The sequence below is a fragment of the Carcharodon carcharias genome, chromosome 16 (genome assembly GCF_017639515.1).
Source record: "Carcharodon carcharias isolate sCarCar2 chromosome 16, sCarCar2.pri, whole genome shotgun sequence".
NCBI lineage: Eukaryota > Metazoa > Chordata > Chondrichthyes > Lamniformes > Lamnidae > Carcharodon > Carcharodon carcharias.
The window spans coordinates 15,464,555-15,487,384 of NC_054482.1; the positions used below are offsets into that span (position 1 = coordinate 15,464,555).

The 22,830-nt window shown below is 44.0% G+C and overlaps 1 protein-coding gene across 1 annotated transcript; it reads left to right on the forward strand.

The window, feature by feature from the left end:
• The first annotated feature begins 10 nt into the window (after positions 1-10).
• prdx6 (peroxiredoxin 6) lies at positions 11-16,170 on the forward strand. The gene is made up of 5 exons (XM_041208772.1): positions 11-191; positions 5,551-5,707; positions 14,320-14,466; positions 15,217-15,363; positions 15,861-16,170. Exons 1-5 carry the CDS (start codon positions 103-105, stop codon positions 15,987-15,989), a joined length of 669 nt encoding a protein of 222 aa, XP_041064706.1. The 5' UTR covers positions 11-102; the 3' UTR covers positions 15,990-16,170.
• The last annotated feature ends 6,660 nt before the right edge of the window (positions 16,171-22,830 follow it).

Here is a 22,830-nt window from a genome sequence, read left to right on the forward strand (position 1 = left end):
GCACACACTTCCTCATTCCCGCCCCCCTCCCCATTTTCCCTGTGTAGCCTCTGGTCCATTCTTGGTTGTCGTGTTCAAAAAAATAAATCCAAATTAACAGCAATGGGAATCAATCTCGGCGACACCTTCCCAAATTTTGAAGCTGACACAACTGCGGGAAGGATAAAATTCCACGATTGGCTGGGAGACTCGTAAGTTTTATGAAATTAAACACTTGAAACAGCTCGTAAGTTTCAGGCGTGTCGAAACGCAACGACTTGCGGCGCCCGCGCAGAACTCGCCACTGTTGTAATGTGCATGTTTCTTGTATCAAAACTGTTTTATGTTCCTGTTTTATTTTCACGTTTTAAACTGCGGGGGGGGGGGGGGGGGGGGGGCGTTGGTGCAAGAGCGGCTGGCCAATCTCCTTTCCAGAAGCTTAGAAATTTTGCTTGCACGATCTAGGATCTTTATAAGCAAACACAAAAATACATTATGGACGGTCATGCCAGTCTACGTGTTTTTTTTTTTGGTGACATTGTTTCATGGCACAGGTGAATAAACATGTAACGTCAAAAATGCACTGTCATGCTATTGGAACGGAAGCTGTGCTTCTGTGCGGGGACGGCGTACCAGAAAAATCGGCGAGGAATACTCCGGGGCCGTGCGCAGTTGCAGTGACCTTATCGTGAAATGCATGTGTGATTATGGAGAAATGTGGGTTGAAAAAAAAAATAAACGGCGGGATTCAAGCTGTCCGTCTGTTTCTGGAGACATAGCAATAACCCAGTACTCCCCCACAGTATTGCCCGTGGATCCTTTGCTGTCGAGATTCGGTGTGCAACCTAGTCCCAGAGCGCTTTAAGCACTGTGTCAAAGTTTGATAGTATTCCGGGCAATCATATCACTCCACAAGAGAGCAAAGATCAAGGCGTTGGGAATCAATCTCGGCTACACCTTCCCAAATTTTGAAGCTGACACAACTGCGGGAAGGATAAAATTCCACGATTGGCTGGGAGACTCGTAAGTTTTATGAAATTAAACACTTCAAACAGCTTGTCTCTGATGAAATAAAAACAAAAAAACTGCGGATGCTGGAAATCCAAAACAAAAACAAAAACAGAATTACCTGGAAAAACTCAGCAGGTCTGGCAGCATCGGCGGAGAAGAAAAGAGTTGACGTTTCGAGTCCTCATGACCCTTCGACAGAACTTGAGTTCGAGTCCAAGAAAGAGTTGAAATATAAGCTGGTTTAAAGTGTGTGTGTGGGGGGCGGAGAGAGAGTGGGAGGTGGAGTGGGGGTGTGGTTGTAGGGACAAACAAGCAGTGATAGAAGCAGATCATCAAAAGATGTCAACAACAATAATACAAATGAACACATAGGTGTTAAAGTTGGTGATATTATCTAAACGAATGTGCTAATTAAGAATGGATGGTAGGGCACTCAAGGTATAGCTCTAGTGGGGGTGGGGAGAGCATAAAAGATGTAAAAAAAATAAAATAAATAAATATTTTTTTTTTTCTTTTTATAATGGAAATAGGTGGGAAAAGGAAAATCTATATAATTTATTGGAAAAAAAAGAGAAAAGGAAGGGGGAAACAGAAAGGGGGTGGGGATGGGGGAGGGAGCTCACGACCTAAAGTTGTTGAATTCAATATTCAGTCTGGATGGCTGTAAAGTGCCTAGTCGGAAGATGAGGTGTTGTTCCTCCAGTTTGCGTTGGGCTTCACTGGAACAATGCAGCAAGCCAAGGACAGACATGTGGGCAAGAGAGCAGGGTGGAGTCCTCCATCACCCCCTACTCCTCAACCCCCTCCTGTGGCACCACCCCATGCCCACGCAAAAGATGCAATACCTGCCCCTTCACTTCCTCTCTCCTCACCGTCCAAGGACCCAAACACTCCTTTCAAGTGAAGCAGCATTTCACTTGCATTTCCCCCAACTTAGTCTACTGCATTCGTTGCTCCCAATGTGGTCTCCTCTACATTGGAGAGACCAAACGTAAACTGGGCGACCGCTTTGCAGAACACCTGCGGTCTGTCTGCAAGAATGACCCAAACCTCCCTGTCGCTTGCCATTTTAACACTCCACCCTGCTCTCTTGCCCCCATGTCTGTCCTTGGCTTGCTGCATTGTTCCAGTGAAGCCCAATGCAAACTGGAGGGACAACACCTCATCTTCCGACTAGGCACTTTACAGCCATCCGGACTGAATATTGAATTGAACAACTTTAGGTCGTGAGCTCCCTCCCCCATCCCCACCCCCTTTCTGTTTCCCCCTTCCTTTTCTCTTTTTTTTCCAATAAATTATATAGATTTTCCTTTTCCCACCTATTTCCATTATAAAAAGAGAAAAAAAAAAATATTTATTTATTTATTTTATTTTTTTACATCTTTTATGCTCTCCCCACCCCTACTAGAGCTATACCTTGAGTGCCCTACCATCCATTCTTAATTAGCACATTCGTTTAGATAATATCACCAACTTTAACTTTAACACCTATGTGTTCTTTTGTATCGTTGTTGTTGACATCTTTTGACGATCTGCTTCTATCACTGCTTGTTTTTCCCTACAACCACACCCCCACTCCACCTCCCACTCTCTCTCTCTCTCTCCGCCCCCCACACACACACCTTAAACCAGCTTATATTTCAACTCTTTCTTGGACTCGAACTCAAGTTCTGTTGAAGGGTCATGAGGACTCGAAACGTCAACTCTTTTCTTCTCCGCCGATGCTGCCAGACCTGCTGAGTTTTTCCAGGTAATTCTGTTTTTGTTTTTGTCTCTGATGAAAGGTCATCCACCTGAAATGTTAACTCTTTCTCTCTCCACAGAGGCTGCCACACCTGTTGACTATTTCGAGAACTTTATGTTTCTGTTTTTATCAGAGCTCCAACATGTGCAGTATTGTGCTTTTGTCCCTTCCTCTGTAAGCGACTGTACCCTGAATGAGTTGGTACATTTTAATAAAAGAAAAACGAGAGCATATGCCAGGTTGGCTGCAATTGCTAAGGTTGTACATAACTTCAAGCAACTTATTGAAGCAAACCAAATTCCCCGCTTCTCCTCTCCCTCAAACACTCCCGCAAGCATGAATGTTTCATTCTGAAAATGCATGATGGACGCGCTAACTCATGCAGTATTCTGCAACGATTAGCCTTATCCTATCTGAAATTTCTGGGAGGAACCAGCTCCCAGTATTCACAGCACCAAACCCAACTCTTGCTTCTATCCTAGGGACAGGGTAGATCCCTAAAAAAAATGGGTTGGCTGCTGTAGATGTTGTATAAATGGGGAGAGATGGCTCATGGCTGCTGGTCTCCCAAAACCTAAATGTATAACATGAATAAAATATAAAAGCAGCTTAAATAATTAAAATGATGCACCTTGCTCTTCCTTCTATCATCAGAAAGTGGTTTTTCAACATTCATTCTGATCATGGTATTTGGTTTGCAAGTATTAAATTGGGATACTTGAGATCTTTGCAAGTATTACCACTTTTAGTTTAATCTTTCGAGTTAGATATGCAAATAATGAGAGCTTGAATGAACGGTTGCAAAATGTGTTGCATATTGTACAACAAGATAATGTACACCATGAGAAGCTGTTTCACCTTGTCCTGAACACAGCTTGGGCTTTTAACAGGAGGACATTCGAAATGAATCTACAGAAACAATGGGTAGGATCCTCCGGTCCCACCAGCAGCTTTAGCCATGCAGGTGGGGTAATTTAATTTGGCACAAAGCCAAAAACCAGCTTCCCCAATGTTGAGATGAACTGTAGGAATTCTGTACTTGGGACTTGGGACTTTTAAAGCTGGGTTCAGCTTCCTGGCGAAGTCCTTTTGCATGCATTAGCATGGCAATAATGCTCAATAAAAGGCCACCTCATTGGAATTAAGTTCTCCTGCTGAATTAAGATTCCCGCCAGCATGAAATTAGAACGTTCACTTTTATGACTGTACATAAGTGGCATGCGCGTGGCGAGCTTGACTTCTTCCATGACTTTGAGGTCAGTAGATGCTGCTTTCACCTTCTTGGGGACCGCTCACAACTTTATTCATATCAGGCGCCGCTAACACAAGCTGCTGGAAGGTGATGGCAGTGGTGGGAGCTGGACCAGGGAGGAAGGCTAAGGAGAGAAGAGTGCGAGGCTGTCCAGGTGTCCTTTAAATATGGCCCGAGCCCATGAGGGGCAACTTTCTGCCTGCCCTGCCACGAGATTCGCCGTGCACCTCACGCATGCATGAACTGAACAGCGCAAGATCACGCGTGTTCCGCCTCCCCCCCCCCCCCCCCCCCCCCACCCCCCAGCAGGAATCACTCGCACTTCCGTGCCCACCACCAAGCTTAGACTTCAGGGCAGAAGATTCTGCCCAGTATTCTAGTCATCAATCTATGGAACAGTGCTGATTTATTGAAATATGAATTAGATAGATTTCTTTCAGTTTGAAAAATAGCATTGTGGAATGCAGTGAATGAGTAATTTGAGATATGACATGTAAGTGTATGAGGTTTAGGAGGAACAGATGACTTTGGACTTACAGCTCCCAAAGCTTTTACCTCTGGGGGTTTTCCTCACCTCCAGCCTTGGCCTGATGTAGAACAACTGATGGATAATGATTGCTGAGCTTAGTCAACAATGCCATTATCATTGTATCACATGACCACCAGGAACTAAAGAGTTTTCAGCTGCATTTGAAAAAGAATTGTGAAGTTTGTCTTCCTTTCATTTAGTTTTACTGTGCTTTGGACATAATTCTGCACTGGAGTTTAGATTCACACATACAAAGGATGGAAAATATTGTTGTGGTTTGTCCAGGGAGTGGTTAGGGAGAAACACAACCCGGACTCCGAAAGCTGGTCAATATTCCTGATTTGCCCTCCAGCATTAGCCCCCTCTTTCCACGCACCCCCCCCACCACCCTCCCAAAGCCAATTTATGCTGGAAGTGGATGTACATGGATGTCAGATGGGGCTTTGATGGCCAGTTGAATACCCTCTGAGCACTCACTGTCAAATTTTGCCCCTGAATGACCATTTGAGTGAGATGCTAAATGATGCCTAACACAACTGGGACCATACCCCAGTAAGGAGTAAATGCCTTCAAAAGGGGGGAAATAGAGCACAGATGAAGTACGCTGGTAGGAGGCTCATGTGGAATATAAACACCATACAGACCAGTTGAACTAAATGGTTCTGTGTTGTAAATTCTGTGCAAGATCTAAAAGGGAAAGCTGTGTGTTTTCGGACAGGGAACACAGCTCGGAAGTACCATAATTAAATATTCTTCTGCATGAATATTGATCAAAGTAGCTTTTCAACACTTACTTTTAGTTTTGGAAAAGCAACACCCTGACTAATGGTTAACAGTTGGAATGCCAAGGCAGTCACTATTGGTAGTCTTATTGTGGGTTAAATCAAGTTACAAACTAGATACAAGTTTGATCTTTCTTTCCAAGGAGCCATTGGATATGAGCTTGTCACTACACCTATGCTTTAGCCTTTTTCAGACGGTTTCATGTTTTGTAAAAATGTGATGGTGTACTGATGGGTTTTGTTTGTTGTACAGATGGGGCCTCCTGTGCTCCCACCCAGCAGACTACACCCCTGTCTGCACCACAGAGCTAGGACGCATGGCAAAGATGGCTCCGGAATTTCAGAAACGCAACGTGAAAATTATAGCTCTCTCAATTGACAGTGTTCAGGATCACCATGGATGGACTAAGGTACAACTTACTGTTTTGAACTTAACAGCTGGGCCCTTAATGCATTGGAATGGATACTAATTTCTTGGTAATAAAAACAGAAAATGCTGGAAAAACTCAGCAGGTCTGACAGCATCTGTGGAGAGAGAAACAGAGTTAACGTTTAGAATCCAATATGACTCTTCTTCGGATCATTGGGATCATTTCATTGGGATCACTTCGACTTTTAAACAACAAAACAAAACAGAGGAGTGTCAGTGAAGTAGAAGATTCTCAATGTCCTTCGCTTAGAAGAACAGGGTTATGAAATAGATTTATAAGGGAGTCACTTAGAGAGAATTTTGAAATGTTAAAGACATAATTGCAGTGATGTGCATAAACTATTTATAATTTGGGGCATTCTGGAATGCTGTTATTGGCCTCTTACATGGGGCTAGTTATGTAAACTGTAGATTATTAAAGGGAGGTAAATTTTGCCTCAAGTTTGTGTGTGTCTGTGTGTCTGCGCATGTGTCTGTGTGTCTGCGCATATGTCTGTGTGTCTGCGTGCATATGCGTATCTGTGTCTGTGTGTTAGCTTGTTCTTCTGCAACTGCTTAACAGTTGAAGTGCCATTCAAAGGATGATTTCTTTCCTGAATGTCTGAAAGGAAATAAACATACTCTTGACAATGCAATTTGTCACAAGTAAGTCCACTGCAATTTATCTAAAAGGGTAAAGTGATGCCAACAAATTCAAGTTCCAGTGCAGTGGCACAATCACTTTTTTGGGAACAAGAGCAAGATGCGTCTTTCTTTTTCATATTGACTTTTACTGACATCAGTGTTGGCCATAAAGAGCAACAAGGGGCTGGATTTTACAGCACCCTCACATCCTTCCACAGGGCGTGTTTTCAGCAGTCAGGGGTGGGGGCATGTAAAATATGACGTGTGGCTAGATCACCCTCTTCCTGCCTAGCCCTGAGCTGGTCCCTGTAATACGGTAGGCAGGCTGGGGCTAAAATCGGTAGCTGGCCTGCCATTTAAAAAAAATAATGAATGGACAATTAAGCCTGTTAACAAGCCGACCAAATTATATGCTGCCACACCACGGGGAGTCCACTTTTTCATCATCTGAGGTGAAAAAGTGGAAAGGAGGAGTCATGCATCTTTTGGGGGGGTGCCCTGTGCACCCCCATCAAGATGGTAACTCCCGCCTTCCCCTGTCCAAGATGCCTGATCATTTCCTGCCCTAAGAGCCTAGGAAAAAACCTTAGTCTAGGATCCATTGCTCTTCATACCGGGCAGCACCCACTACAGTGTTCTGACATTAATGGGACTGCAAGGTCTGCCAGCCAGTCTGATTAGCCAGCAGCTCTCAAGAGTGGGACTTCCTCCCACTGAGGGGCAGTAGTCCCACTCTCTGCTCATTAAGGCCACCAGCAGTGTGTTATTGCTGCCGGGTGACCTTTTCTTAAGTTCAGGGGAGGGTGGGTTTGAGCAGTGAGTACCCACAGGCCAATGTCAAAGAATAAATACAGCAAATGCAGGTTACTTCAGGAAAGAGTACAATTTATTAAGCGCTGAACTGTACAATGGCCATTGGGAGCAGATCACAACTGATCTGCTTGTCGATACAGTGTTCAACATCAACAAGCAGTATTTATACAGTACAATTACGTGGCTCCAGCATATTCACACAGTGATCCAATTAACTTGAGTGATCTTATCAAATTGCCCTTCTTTATTCTTTTATAATTATATATGTTAGCTAATTGATTTTGCTTACCCATGCAGTTTCTTGATCATCCCTTATCTCTTCTAACAATGTACTATTCATTCCATGAGACAACATCTGTTTGTGTTTATTGTGTCGTGCATCCTTTTTATCTACTCTTTGCCTAACCTTCGATTTCTGGTCATTTCATGTATCCAGGCTTGTTCTTCTTATTTTTCTGCTCTTGCTTTCCTTTATAATTTAACCCTTTTAGTTGATTTTTCTTTCTTACCAACACCCCCACCCAATTAAAAATCAGCCCCAAATCACAAGTGTGGCTTCTGAGCACTGGCAACTACAGAATTCCTTCATGATGTAGTGCTTGGAATCTACCCACATATGACTGAAGGGATGGGGAAGGGCAGAAGGATTCCACATTGTGGAATCACTTGGAGAATAAAAACGTAGCCAGCAAGCAGCCCTTGTAGCATCGAGCCCTGTAAACTTAGCAACAAAAACAAAAATAGCTGGAAAAACTCAGCAGGTCTGACAGCATCTGTGGAGAGGAAGACAGTTAACCTTTCAAGTCCGTATAACTCTTCATCAGAACTCAAACTTAGCATTGCGTTTTCTTTTTCCTCAGGCATTTTTCACTGGGACATGTCTTTGTCCCCCTCCCGCCTTTTCCATTTACACGCAGCACAGGCTCTCCATGGTGGAAGGAGGTTGTTAAAGAAGCTGCTGACCCTATGTCAGTGTACACAATCCAACGATGAGCTGTATATTTGACTGACGTGCTTGGGAGAAAGATTGTCATTTTAACTTGCCAGCAGCAGACATGTATTTGAAGATGAAGATCAAATAGCTTTTAAAGCAACAGCTTGTCAACTTATAAAACTCAAATGACGTGATGTGATCGGGGCTAAGATGGAGAAATGTTTGAACTTCTGTTTCCCATGTCCTAACTCCTGCCAAGTTCCATTCACCCATCATCGCTTTCTGTGCTCGCTGATCTACATTGGCTACCGGTTTAGCAACACCTGAATTTTAAAATGATCATCCTTGTTTTCAGATCCCTCCAGGGCCTCACCTTTCCCTACCTCTGTAATCTTGTCCAGCCTGATAACCTTCCAAGAACTCTGCATTCCCCAGTTTTATTTTTTATTCATTCACGGGATGTGGGCTTCGCTGGCTGGGCCAGTATTTGTTGCCCATCCCTAGTTGCCCTTGAGAAGGTGGTGGTGAGCTGCCTTCTTGAACCGCTGCAGTCCATGTGGTGTAGGTACATCCACAGTGCTGTTAGGGAGGGAGTTCCACTTTGACCCAGTGGCAATGAAGGAAGTCAGGATGGTGAGTGGCTTGGAGGAGAACTTGCAGGCGGTGATGTTCCCATGTGTCTGCTGCTCTTCCTTCTAGATGGTAGTGGTCCTGGGTTTGGATGGTTCTGTCGAAGGAGCCTTGATGAATTCCTGAAGTGCACTTTGTAGATGGTACACACTGCTGCCACTGTGCATAGGTGGTGGAGGGAGTGAATGTTTGTGGATGTGGAGCCTTGTTGAATTCCTGAAGTGCACTTTGTAGATGGTACACACTGCTGCCACTGTGCGTCGGTGGTGGAGGAAGTGAATGTTTGTGTATGTGGAGCCAATCAGGTGGGCTGCTTTGTCCTGGACAGTGTCAAGCTTCTTGAGTGTTGTTGGAGCTGCAATCATCCAGGCAAGTGGGGAGTATTGTATCACACTCTTGACTTGTGCCTTGTAGATGGTGGACAGGCTTTAGGGAGTCAGGAGGTGAGTTACTTGTGGCATGATTCCTAGCCTCTGACCTGTTCTTGTAGCCACAGTATTGATATGGCTAGTCTAGTTAAGTTTCTGGTCAATGGTAACCCCCAAGATTTTGATAGTGGGGGACTCAATGACGATAATCGCATTGAACATCAAGGGGTGATGGCTAGATTCTCTCTTGTTGGAGATGGTCATTGCCTGACACTTGTGTGGCGTGAATGTTACTTGCCACTTGTCAACCTAAGCCTGGACATTGTCCAGGTCATGCTGCATTTGGACATGGACTGCTTCAGTATATAAGGAGTCGTGAATGCTGCTTCATCAGTGAACATCCCCACTTCTGACCTTATGATGGAAGGAAGGTCATTGATGAAGCAGCTGAAGATGGTTGGGCTGAGGACACTAACCTAAGGACCTCCTGCAGTGATGTCCTGGAGCTGAGATGATGACCTGTTGTACATTCCTGACTTCCTTTGCTCCATGCATTGGTGGCTGTGCCTTCAAATGCTGAGGCTCTAAACTCTAAAATTACCTCCATAAACCTCTCTCTGCTTCCTTTAAAACCTGTCTCTTTGACCATGATTTTGCTCACCTGTCCTAATTTCCTAAAGATAATGTTCCTATGAAACACCTTAGAATGTTTTACTACATTAGAGGTGCTGTACAAATCCAAACTGTTGTTGTCCAATTCTCCCAAGATTTGGCTTCAATGGACAGAGTAGAAAAGAGTCCAGAACAATAGAAAGTTATGTTTTAATTAACTTACTGCCTTAAAACATTCGTATACTAACTTTAACTTTGTTCTGTTTTACCATTTGCTGACATTTGGAAAAATATCAATTTATGGTTTTAATAACAAGGATGTCCAGGAGTTTGTTTTTAAGCATAAAGGACAGTACATCTCCAGCCATCTTGTATCACAGTTAAATTATGGTTGCTACAGTGCCTGTTGTGTAATTTAACACTGGATTATTGTCGTTCATATACGCACCTTTTGAGCTCTACTCGTGTAATCCCTGCCCTTCTATTTCTGGTCTAAAGTTTCCAACATGGATAAAACTTGCTAAAGTAATAAATCAACAGGAAAATTGTAAATAGCTTTCAACAACCTAGCAACTTAAACCTTCTTATTCTTGTGCTGACATTATGACCAGCTATTATACCCATTAATACTTCATTTACAATGGGGCAGTCTGTAAAGCTGCCAGCACAGTTGATGTTTTTGTTTGCTTCACTATCTTTTTTTAAAAAAAACCTTGCAGCAACATTCCGACACCCTGAACTGAATACGATGATCAGTAAGATCCTCCATAAAGCTGCATGCGGTGTAATTGAGCTGATGGGAATTTGCCTCTTTGAGTTTTAAAAACAAAGCAGTTACTGAATGTGTGTCTGTACTCTGCAAAATGCTGGTGTCCAGGCAACTGCAACTGGCCAGGTTCTGCTGAATTTCTGTACTTAATGCTGGACTGATAATTTAACAGTTACGTACCCAGGTACACTTGTCTGGCAGTGGCACTACCTTACCTTATTGCAACTGTCCACAAAGCAATAATAAATTTATAGAACCCCCGAAAAAGGCACAAAAGGCACCCGGTTGTGCCATTGTTCCTGTGCTGGCACTCCAACTGGAGCTCATCGTTTTTCCAGAACTGCTTCATCCATTTCAGGATCACAGGGAGTTGGACCCTATCCCAACAGGCAATGGACGCTAGGCGGGGTACACCCAGATGGGACGCCAGTCCATCCCAGGGCACACACACACCAACGCATACACTGGGGGACAATTTACCATAGCTAATCCGTCTTGGACAAAGCAGCCCACTTGATTGTCACCACATCCACAAACATTCACTCCCTTAACCACCGACGCACAGTAGCAGCAGTGTGCACCACCTACAAGATGCACTGCAGGAATTCACCAAGGCTCCTTAGGCAGCACCTTCCAAACTCACGACCACTACCACCTAGAAGGACAAGGGCAGCAGATAGATAGGAACACCACCACCTGGAAATTCCCTTCCAAGTCACTCACCATCCTGGCTTTGAAATATATCGCCGTTCTTTCACTGTTGCTGGGTCAAAATCCTGGAACTCCCTCCCTAACAGCACTGTGGGTGTACCTACACCACGTAGACTGCAGTGGTTCAAGAAGACAGCTCACCAGCACCTTTTCAAGGGCAATAAATGCTGGCCCAGCCAGCAACACCCACATCATGTGAATGAATAAAAAAAAGAGAATCCCACCTAACCAGCTCATCTTTGGACAGGGAGAACATGCAAACTCCACACAGACAGACAACCAAGATCAAGATCGAACCCAGGTCCCTTGAGCTGTGAGGCAGCAGCGCCAACCACTGCACCACTATGCTGTCCCAACAGGAGCTATCTAATCTAAACCCATTTCACTACCACCTTGCTGCATTATTTTTCAAGTACTTATCCAATTCATTTTTTGAGCTACAGTGTCTGCTATGATTATCATTTAAAGTAAGACATTGCTGTAGCATTAGCGCACAATAGTAAACAGAAGACTTATTCCTCTCCTATTCCTTCCCTGGTCACTAGAATATCTATCGACCAATGATTTACAATTATTGAAGTTTCTATGCAAAGCTAAACCTTTTTTAATAAAACTTTTCTTATCAGAATAAAACTTGTCTTTTTTCAATGTCACAAATCCCTGTATCTCAACTTAGAATCCCTGTTTTGGATGTTGCTGGATCTTTTCTCTTATTGCAATATCTCGCTCACTCTTTCTCTTTGCCTTGCTAATTATCTCTTATTTTAGAACTGGCCTTTCAACCCTCCCTAGAAGTCATGGGGTTTAATTTCTGTAGGGATTCCTGTAAGAACAGTGAGATTAATTAGCTGACAAGAGAGCACAAAAGAAATCCTTAAGCCTGTTATCTTAATTTAAGGGACCCATCTGTGGTCCACTATCCTCTTTATGCCAAGAAGGTAATGATGCCTAAATTTGACTGGCTGAACTGTCTTCCATCAATAGTTTCAGAATATATTAGCAATTGCACTTGCAACCTCTTCTCAGCTAGCCGGGCTTTTCCCATTTCTCCTTGCCTCTTCCAATTCCTCTCCCCCTCTCCAATGCTCAATGCATCATGCTGAATTATTATATGTAGTGACATGGAGTGGAAAGATTGTGATGCCCCTAACATGAATGAATGTAGGGAGCTCGCTAGCTAAATTTCAAGACTGCCTTAGTTAATCGAGAATACCATGATCCAATTGAAAATAACTAGGTCAGCTGTTCTCACTTAATCTTTGGGTTCCATTGGAATAGAGCAATAGCATTTTGGTTGATTATTCATCCACAGCAGGGAGAGGCTCGATGGGTCAAATGGCCTACTGCTCCTATTTCATATGATCTTAGGAGGGGGTAATTTGATCGATCATGGTTCTGCTGGCTCTTTAGTCTCACTCTCCAGCTCTTCACCGCAGCCCTGCACATTCCATGTTTTCCAGTTTTTCTCCAATTCCCTTTTGAAAGTTACTGTTGAATCTGCTTCCGCCGCCCGTTCAGGTTGTGCATTTTAGATCATAATAATTTTTGTGAATAAAAACCCTTATTTCCTCAAGTTTTTTGGGGAATTATTAAATCCTCTGCTAACCAACACTCCTGTCAGTAGAACAGTTTCTCCCTATCTATGCTATCAAAATCCCTTTGAATTTTGAATACCTCCATTAACCTTAACCTCCCTTAACCATCTCTGCTTTATGGAGAACAACTCCTGCTTCTAAAGTTTCTCCACATAACTGATTTCCCTCATCCTGGGTATCATTCTGGTCCTTCCCTGAGTCCATGACATCCTTCCTAAAGTGTAATGGCCAGAATTTGATACACTACTCTATAAATCAGGGGCTTAGGCCTTAGCTGAAGGTTGAACATAACTTCTTTGCTGTGCTACTCTATGGCTCTAATAATAAACCCAAGGATCCTGTATGCTTTATAAACAGCCTTATGAAGTTGTCCTGTTACCTTCAAAGATTTGAATTTGTGGACCCCAGGTTTTTCTGGCCCTGCACCCCCTTTAAAATTGTATTGTTTAATTTACATTGCTGCTCCTCATTTTTCCTTCCAAAAATGCATCACTTCACACTTGGCACTGTAAAACTTTATATATGCCATTCTCTTCCAGGTTCTAATTTAAGCATTAGGCATACAAGCCAAAGCGCAGAACGTTAATGATGGGAGTTCCCTGAAAACCCAAGGCAAATTGCAAGTCATGCCCTGACATGTCTTGTGTTAAAGAACAAAGCTCAGCATCTGAAGATTGCACCCGGTGACATCGCAATCCTGCCTCTGTTTTCCCATTTGCATTTCACCAGCCTTTTCCATGTATTAACGTTGTTCTAAGGAGATGTGAATTAAAAGTGAACATCTGGCTACTCAAAAGTTTGGAAAACAACCTTTGCTGCATTACTGCTTAGTGGACCAGAGGTTGCATCAAATAACTAGTTCCGCTTGTTGCGAGAGTAAAACCGTTTTTAAAGAGCAGGAAAGATGTCTTTTATTCTGAGGATTGAAGAGGTTCTGTGTAATGGCCCAAGGTCTTAAATCCTCGCTGAGATTTCTGTGCATAATCTAGTCTGACACCTCAAGCGCGGTATTGAAGGAGGACTGCACATTTAGAGCTATTCTTTGGATTGAATGTTACAACTGAGGCCTGTGTACCTTAAAGATCCCACAACAAGATTTCAAAAGAAGAGTAGTGAATTTTGCGTGCTAATATTCCTCCCTTTACCAAAAAGCCCCAGGTTAACACTTACACTTTTTTTTGTAGATGTTTGAGGTGTCCTACTGGGTGCTGCATATGGCCACATAAAGCCATCGCATTTCATAGTAACGAATGTAAAACACGTTCATTCTCACTAAAGGAAGGCTCTGAGAATGAGATGGATTAAATCACTGGTGAAGCTCTTGTTGGGGTAAAAATAAGGTGTGTGACTGATTGTGTACTATGAGGTCCTTAGCTGAGTCAGTGAGCCAGGAATAGATTGGTCACCCAACTCTCAGTCAATCTGTTGTGTGCAGTGCTAAGCTTGGTGACAGATTTCCATGGAATTCAAGTAGGAGCAGTTATTATAGGAAAGTACCTGTAGATGCACATGCTGACTTCTGTTTGCAACATGTAGGATATCAATGCATATATTGGAGAATCGACTGTTCAAAACCTGCCATTCCCCATCATTGCTGATGAAAAGAGAGAACTGGCCGTGCAACTGGGAATGCTCGATCCTGCGGAACGGAACAAGGAGGGCCTACCACTGACTGCTCGTGCTGTAAGTTCACCTATGCAAAGGCTAATGTGATGTTGCTCAACCCATTACTTGAGTGGCAAACACCTCTTAAGGGCTTCAGTGCTTGCCAGGCAAGTTAGTTGCCTTGTGATCTACTTATTTTTTTGAATTGGCAAATTCCACAGGGGATTCCTGTTATTCTACTCGGGCTCTGGGAGAACAGAATTAAAGCAAACGCGCTCGATGTTTGAACACCCCTTTTTTACTTGCCTCAGCAAGTTTTTGAGAGCTGTGCCAGGAAGCAAGGAAGGCTGGGAAGTTTGTCACCTTGTCCTTCAACTTGTGACCTGGAAGAAATTAGGTCCAGGGTTCTGTTAGTGGTGCCTTCAGTGATGGTGTCCATTGTTGTTATATCACAGTGTGGGCTGGTCCTGTTGGTAGCTCATCAAATATTAGAAGTTAGCTCTTCCATCCCATCCATGAAGTTAACTTGTCTACTGGCCCTCTTGCTGTAATAACCATCAAGCTTGAGGGGATAGCTGGTCTCTTATTAAAGTTACTAAGTCGGGCTCTCCTACAGCTGCTTGCTATATTCCATCTCTCCTTGATGAATCACACATTGCATTAGCTTCTCTCCAGTTGCTCACTACACGTTCATGGATGGATTTTAACTACTGGGGCCAGATCACTGACTAAGCCAAGGTTTGAAAAAAAACTTTATTTTTCATGGACTGAGCTAACTGCTCGACATCATTCCCCATCTTTTAAATGTGTTCTATCCTTTTTCTTCAGGTGTTTGTTATTGGCCCTGACAAGACACTGAAGCTGTCCATCCTGTACCCAGCCACCACTGGGAGGAACTTTGATGAAATCCTAAGAGTTGTTGATTCCCTGCAGTTGACAGCTCGCAAGAAGGTGGCCACACCAGTGGACTGGAAGGTGAGGGCCTGCCCATTGCAGCTATATCCACACACTACTGTAACCCCAGTTACTGGGCTTTATGTAGCCAACAACTAGTAAGAGCACCAATTCATAGAGAAGGTGCTTAAGCGACTTGGTCAGGGGGAGGGGAGGGGGCAGGTGTTTAATCTTTATTGGAAGACAGAAAAACAGGTGATGGTGAATCAGTAGCTGGTTGTATATCTTCCCCGACATTTCTTTTCCATTGACTCCATTGATAAAGAAATGGGAAGAGGTGCAAAAGTGGCTGCGACATCACTATTGCATGTGTTTTTACACCGATGATAAAAGGAGCAATTAAAATTACTTTCTCCCCAAAGTTAAATGGGAAATAACAACATTTCGGCACAAATTCGAAATATTCACTGAAACGGGTGAGACTCAGTCTAATATTAGCAGAGGCTATTGTGATATCTTTTAAACTACATTGATAGCAAGTTTTACTTTTGTTAAAAAAAAACTTTCTTTCTCCGCAGGCTGGTGGGGATTGCATGGTCCTTCCCAATATTCCTGAAGAGGAGGCAAACAAGCTCTTCCCAAAGGGAGTTCGCACTGAGAAGCTCCCATCCTCCAGAAATTACCTACGCTTCACCCCTCAACCCTGAATCATGTCAGCAGACTCTTCACGTCTACACAAATTGCAACACTACTTCTACTTCACGTCTGTCCTTGATCCAAGGGTTACCAAGCAGGGACAAATGGGGGAACTGCATTCTAAAGCAATTGCCTTTCTTTACGATGAGTTTTCTCAATGTAACCTTTCTATAATAAAATAGTTTAATTTGATGGAATGTGACATTTGTGAAGTGTGTTTGCAAATCTGCTCAGGTTAGGCAAAGACTGTAGTGAACCTGATTATATATTGTAAACCACCTATAAGGAGGCAATCTAATCAGTTTTATAATATGTTGAGCAGACCCGAGCATTTTGACTCTCGACAGCTTACAACAGGCTGTTCACCTACAGCGGTCTCTACTCATTCCAAAGCATTGGGAGAGCTTTGAGATATTTTGACAATTGCGATCTGCATGCTGCTGGTGATCATTAGATACAACTGCACAAATCCCTTCGCTAAGATGGCATCCCATGCAATTCCGCTGGAAGTGAGCATTCACATCTCACCCCATTTCCCATCATTAGGAGGCTGAGTTGCACCTAAAAAGCAGGCCCTACGGAACCCAATTTCTCCCCTGACAGCTTTCATACCAGCTTAGCTGTTTTTTCCCAAAAGTACAGGGGCAGTCACTGCCCCCCCCCCCCTCCCCCCACCCCCCACAAAGGTCTTCTCCGTTGTCCTTAAATGATGGAGATACAGAAAATGGCAGACAATGTACAGAGTTTTACTAAGTAAAGGCAGCCCAGGGAAATATAAACAAAATAGTTGTTCAATCACTGTCAGTGTTCAGTAACAGAAAAGCAAATTGAATGTTGAGGAGTGTATTTGCATTCATAGAATAGTTGTTCGAGCCCAATGAAGTATTGATGAAATCACATATAGAAAACTGAGGGAAATTATCTTGAATGGTGTTGTAAAGTGAGTGGTATCACTTCTGCAGTCCATTTTCACTCCACCCAATTCTCATTTCCATTGATCTCAATTCACCACTTCCCGCAAAATGGTTAGCGTACTTATGACAATCTAAAGAGGCAGTGGAAAGGGTTGAAACTTGGCAACAATTATCATTTCAAGTTTTGAACTTTGGGGCTTTGAGGAGGGATTAAGGAATTCATTTTCGTTAGGGAGAAAAAAATTTTAAGGGGCATGTGACCAAGTTTGAATTATTTGTATCTCTGAATGTTGTGTTCAAATGTTGTTTGTGATCTAAATATTGATTTTAGTTAGCAAGGCTTCTTGCAACATAAGTAGCTCACAAAGTCAATGACACAGACAATGAACTGTGCACACAAACAGTCTGTCTCCCACAAAACAGATTTCCATATTTTTTACAATATACAGCGTGATGTCCAATCTCTCCAATTGCATTTATGCATGGAGTATTGTTTGCTTTATGGGGAAGTCCCATATTAAAAGTTACTTAATTTGATCTGGGAAGGGAAACAGTTGGAATTTCTGAAAGGTGTTGATTTTTGCACGTTCAGAGCTAAATGTAGGTCTTGTGGAAAAGTTGAGAAGTTATTTCTAAAGCTGTCAATTTGAAGAGACATAATCGACAAGCAAGCAAAAAGAAAATACTGTGGATGCTGGAAATCTTAAATCCAAACAGAAAATGCTGCAAAAGCAACTCAGACAGTATCTATGGACCCAGAAAACAGAGCTTCGGGTTAATGGCTTTTCATCAGAATTTATAAGGAACGTTCTGCTTAGATTGGAGTAGAGGCTCAATTTCTAGCAGTGCAACAGGAATTTGGCCCATCATTTGAGCTAAATCAAAAGCTGTGTTCATTTAGCATAACTAATCATCAGTACAAGGACAAATTTTCCTAATTCTCCCTGTGCTAGGGCTAAAGAGAAGCACCACACCCAAACTGCTGTTCCTATCCAGCGCTAGAATTGTTAAGACCTAACCTAAGCAATTTACACAAGTACAAGGCTTCCCTCTGGCGGGGCCTCGCAGCTGCAGGCCCCTCAGCACCTCAACTGTGAGCTTTCTGGATGGTAGGCAGAGAACCCTGATTGGGTGCCAGGCTCCAGTAGAGGGGAGGGGAAGGGATGGGGACAGCTTGTGTAATCCTCCAGTTGGCTAGGATTTGGAGGGCAAGGCACACCACCAGCTTTCGTAAGTCTCAGCACTCGGGCGGCCAACCATTGTGGGAGCTGCAAAATGAGGCATGTAACTGGGAACTTCCGTTGCCACCTGACGTGATTAGTTGTTTGGACCTGCTTCCATTACAGACGAAGACCAAGCTCCAATTGACAGGAACCCTGGGCCTGTGTCTCTTTATCCAGTCCATTTTGTCTAGGAACCGTGCATTCCTCAGGGGCAAGGCCTTAAGTTTTTTTTCAATTCATTCACGGGACATGGGTGTCGCCAGCTAGGCCAGCATTTATTACCCAATCCGAATCGCCCTTGAGAAGGTGGGGGTGAGCTGCCTTCTTGAACCGCTGCAGTCCCTGTGGTGTAGGCACACCCTTCAGTGCTGTTAGGGAGGGAGATCCAGGATTTTGACCCAGGAACAGCGATATATTTCCAAGTCAGGATGGTGAGTGACTTGGAGGCGAACTTCCCAGATAGTGGTGTTCCTATGTTTCTGCTGCCCTTGTCCTTCTAAATGCTAGCTGTTGTGGATTTGGAAGGCGCTGTCCAAAGAGGCTTGGTGAATTCCTGCAGTGCACCTTGTAGATGGTATGCACTGCTGCTACTGTGTGTTGGTGATGGAGGGAGTGAACATTTGTGGATGGGGTGCCAGTCAAGCGGACTGCATTGTCATGGATGGTGTTCAGTTTCTTGAGTATTGCTGAAACTGCACTTATCCAGGTGAGTGGGGAGTATTCCATCACACTCTTGACTTGTCCCTTGTAGATAGTGGACAGGTTTTGGGGAGTCAGGAGGTGAGTTACTTGTCCCATGATTCCTGGCCTCTGACCTGCTCTTGTAGCCACAGTGTTTATATGGTTAGTCCAGTTCAGCTTCTGGTCAATGGTGACCCCCAGGATGTTGATAGTGGGGGATTCAGCAATTGTATGCTATTGAGTGTTAAGGGGCGATGGTTAGATTCTTTCTTGTTGGAGGATGTCATTGCCTGGCACTTATGTGACACGAATGTTACTTGTCACTTGTCAGTCCAAAGCTGGATATGTTCCAGGTCTTGCTACATTTGGACATGGACTGCTTCAATATCTGAGCAGTCACAAATGGTGCTGAACATTGTGCAATCATCAGCAAACATCCCCACCTTTGACCATATGATGGAAGGAAGACCATTGATGAGGCAGTGGAAGATGGTTGGGCCTAGGACACTACCTTGAGGAGCTCCTGCAGTGATGTCCTGGAACTGAGATGATTGACCTCCAACAACCAGGTATGACTCCAACAGTGGCGAGTTGTCCCCCTGATTCCCATTGACTCCAGTTTTACTAGGGCTCCTTGATGCCGCACTCGGTCAAATGCTGCCTTGATGTCAAGGGCAGTCACTCTCACCTCACGTCTGGAGTTCAGCTCTTTTGTCCATGTTTGGACCAAGGCTGTAATAAGGTCAGGAGCTGAGTGACCCTGGTGGAACCCAAACTGAGCGTCAGTGAGCAGGTTATTGCTATGGAAGTGCTGCTTTGAAAGCACTGTTGATGACCCCTTCCATCACTTTACTGATGATCGAGAGTAGACCAATAGGACAGTAATTGCCCGAGTCAGATTTGCCCCTTTTATGTACAGGACATACCTGGGCCATTTCCACATAGCCAGGTAGATGCCGGTGTTTTAGCTGTAGCGGAACAGCTTGGCTAGGGGCGTGGCAAATTCTGGAGCAGTACTATTGCTGGAATATTATCAGGATCCGTAGCCTTTGCAGTATCCAGTGCCTTCAGCCATTTCTTGATATCGCTTGGAGTGAATCGAATTGACTGAAGACTGGTATCAGTGATGCTGGGGACCTCTGGTGGAGGCTGAGATGCATCATCACTCGGCACTTCTGGCTGAAGATTGTTGCAGCTGCTTCAGCCTTATCTTTTGCACTGATGTGCTGGGCTCCCCCATCATTGAGAGTGGGGATATTTGTGGAGCCTCCAGCTCCAGTGAGTTGTTTAATTGTCCACCATCGTTCATGGCAGGACGTAGCAGAACTACAGAGCTTAAATCTGATCTATTGCTTGCTGCTTATGCTGTTTGGCACGCAAGTAGTTCTGTGTTGTGCCTTCACTAGGTTGACACCTCATTTTTAGGCATGCCTGGTGCTGCTCCTGGCATGTCCTCCTGCACTCTTCATTGAACCAGGGACAATCCCCTGGCTTGGTGGTCATGGTAGAGTGGGGTATATGCCAATGCCATGAGGTTGAGTACAATTCTACTGCTGATGGCCTGCAGCACCTCATGTTTGTCCAGTTTTGAATTGCTAGATCTGCTTGAAATCTATCCCACTTAGCACACTGGTAGTGCCACACAGCATGATGGAGGGTATCCTCAAAGTGAGGATGGGCCTTCATCTCCACAAGGACCACACAGTGGTCACTCCTACGAATACTGTTAGGGACAGATGCATCTGCAGCAGGCAGGTTAGTGAGTTTGAGGCCAAGTATGTTTTTCCCTCTTGCTGGCTCCCTCACCACCTGCCACAGTCTCAGTCTTAGCAGTTATGTCCTTTAGGATTCGGCCAGTAATGGTGCTACTGAGCCACTGTTGGTGATTGACTTTGAAGTCCCCCGCCCAGAGTAAATTCTGCACCCTTGCCACCCTCCAAATTGTATTCAACATGGAGGAGCACTGATCCATCGGCTCAGGGGGTGGGGGAAGCAGTGGTAATCAGGAGGTTTGCTCACCCATGTTTGGCACAAGCCCCCAGATGTTAGTAAGGAGGACTTTGAAGGGTCGACAGGGCTGAGTTTGTTGTTGTTTCCAGTCCCTAGGTCAATGCCGGATGGTCTATCCAATTTTATTCCTTTTAGGCTTTTTAAGCAGTTTGATGCAACTGAGTAGCTTGCTAGGCCATTTCAGAGGGCAGTTAAGAGTGAACCACATTGCTGTGGGTCTGGAGTCACATGCAGGCCAGACCAGGTAAGGTCAGGAGATTTCCTTCCCTGAAGGGCATTACTGAACCAGATAGGTTTTTGCAACAACTGTTTCAAGGTCATCATTCCAGATTTTTATTGGATTCAAATTCCACAGATTTACCATGGTGGGATTCGAACCCAGGTCCCCATTGTATTACCCTGGGTAATATTGTCCAATGACAATACCACTATACCACCGCCTCCTCTAAAGTTGCCCTTGTTCTCTCTGTCTTTATGTTATATTGTCCTTCTAGTATCTGCTCATTTTGCTGCTTCACCCAGCTATTTATTTGTAAAACAAGTCATCAGTTACTTCTGGCTGTTGTCCTGTGGGATATAATTCCACCCTGCAGAGAGTGTGGTATTGTCATTAAAAACAAGCAAGTTATTGTTATTAGTCCATCAGATACACACCTAAGCAAGGCAGAGTATAGTAAACAGGCAAGATAGGTCTGATTGTGGAAACAGCTGCCATTCTGTTGAATGAGAAAATAGGGCTAAATCTCAATCCGAGCACATGGATAATTTTAAAATTAAGATAACAAATGGGGTGAATGTAGAAATATTTTGCACCAAACTAGAACAAGGAGTGGGAGGAGGATTTGGCCACGAACTGAAGATGTGACAGACCAAGTGTAACACAAGGATTGAGAACCAGAGGACACCAATTTAAGGTGATTGACAAAAGCCACAACAGCAACATGAGGCAAAACACCTTCACACGGTGATTTATTAGGATCTGGAATGTATTGCCTGAGGGTGTGGTGGAGGCAGATTCAATCTTGGCTTTCAAAAGAAAGTTGAATCATCATCTGAAGTGGAGAAATTTGCAGGGCCACAGGGGGAGTGCCACTAGGTACATGACTCCTGCAAAGAGCTGGCAAAGACATGCTGGCCTCTTCTGCGGTAACCATTCTATGATTCTATTCTATGACTGTAAGGCACACTTCTCAGCTGTCATACTGTGGAATAGACTGCCACCTAGTGGATATAATGACACTCCACTCAAACTTCTAATGGCAAAATCAATTGGAAGTGTCAAATAGGTCCTGGAACAGAAGGTAACTTAGAGAGTGAACATGATGTACTGAAGGGCATTTGCTCACTCTTATTTTTTTGTTCATTTCAAAATATCAGGCAGACAATGCATCTGAAACAAAATGTAGTGACTTCATCTGAGGTGCAGAAAACTATTGGGGTCCATTCTTATCTTTAGTCTATACATTCATATGTCTGGGCAATTTTCCACATTGCCAGGTAGATGCCAGTGTAGTAGCTGTACTGGAACAGCTTGACTACGGGTACAGCAAGTTCTGGAGCACAAGTCTTCAGTACTATTGCCAGAATATTGTCAGGGCCAATAGCCTTTGCAATATCCAGTGCCTTCAGCCATTTCTTGAATATCACATGGAGAGAATTGAATTGACTGAAGACTGGCATTTGTTATGCTGGGTACCTCTGGAGGAGGCTGAGATGGATCATCCACTCGACACTTCTGGCTGAAGATTTTTGCCAATGCTTCAGTCTTATTTTTGCACTAATGTGCTGGGCTCCCCAATCATTGAGGATGGGGATATTTGCGGAGCTCCAGTGAGTTGTTTAATTCCCCACCACCATTCACGACTGGACATAGCAGGACTGCAGAGCTTAAATCTGATCTATTGGTCGTGGAATTGCTTAGCTCTGTCAATTGCTTGCTGCTTATGCTCTTCGGCACACAAGTAGTTCTGTGTTGTACCTTCACTAGGTTGACACCTCATTTTTGGGTATTCCTGGAGCTGTTC

Bases quoted from the DNA above. Each gene is read 5' to 3' on its own strand.
- prdx6 (XM_041208772.1), top strand. From the start codon at position 103: ATGGGAATCAATCTCGGCGACACCTTCCCAAATTTTGAAGCTGACACA. The intron at 192-5,550 runs GTAAGTTTTATG...TTTGTTGTACAG, and splicing joins CACGATTGGCTGGGAGACTC to ATGGGGCCTCCTGTGCTCCC. The intron at 5,708-14,319 runs GTACAACTTACT...TGCAACATGTAG, and splicing joins ATCACCATGGATGGACTAAG to GATATCAATGCATATATTGG.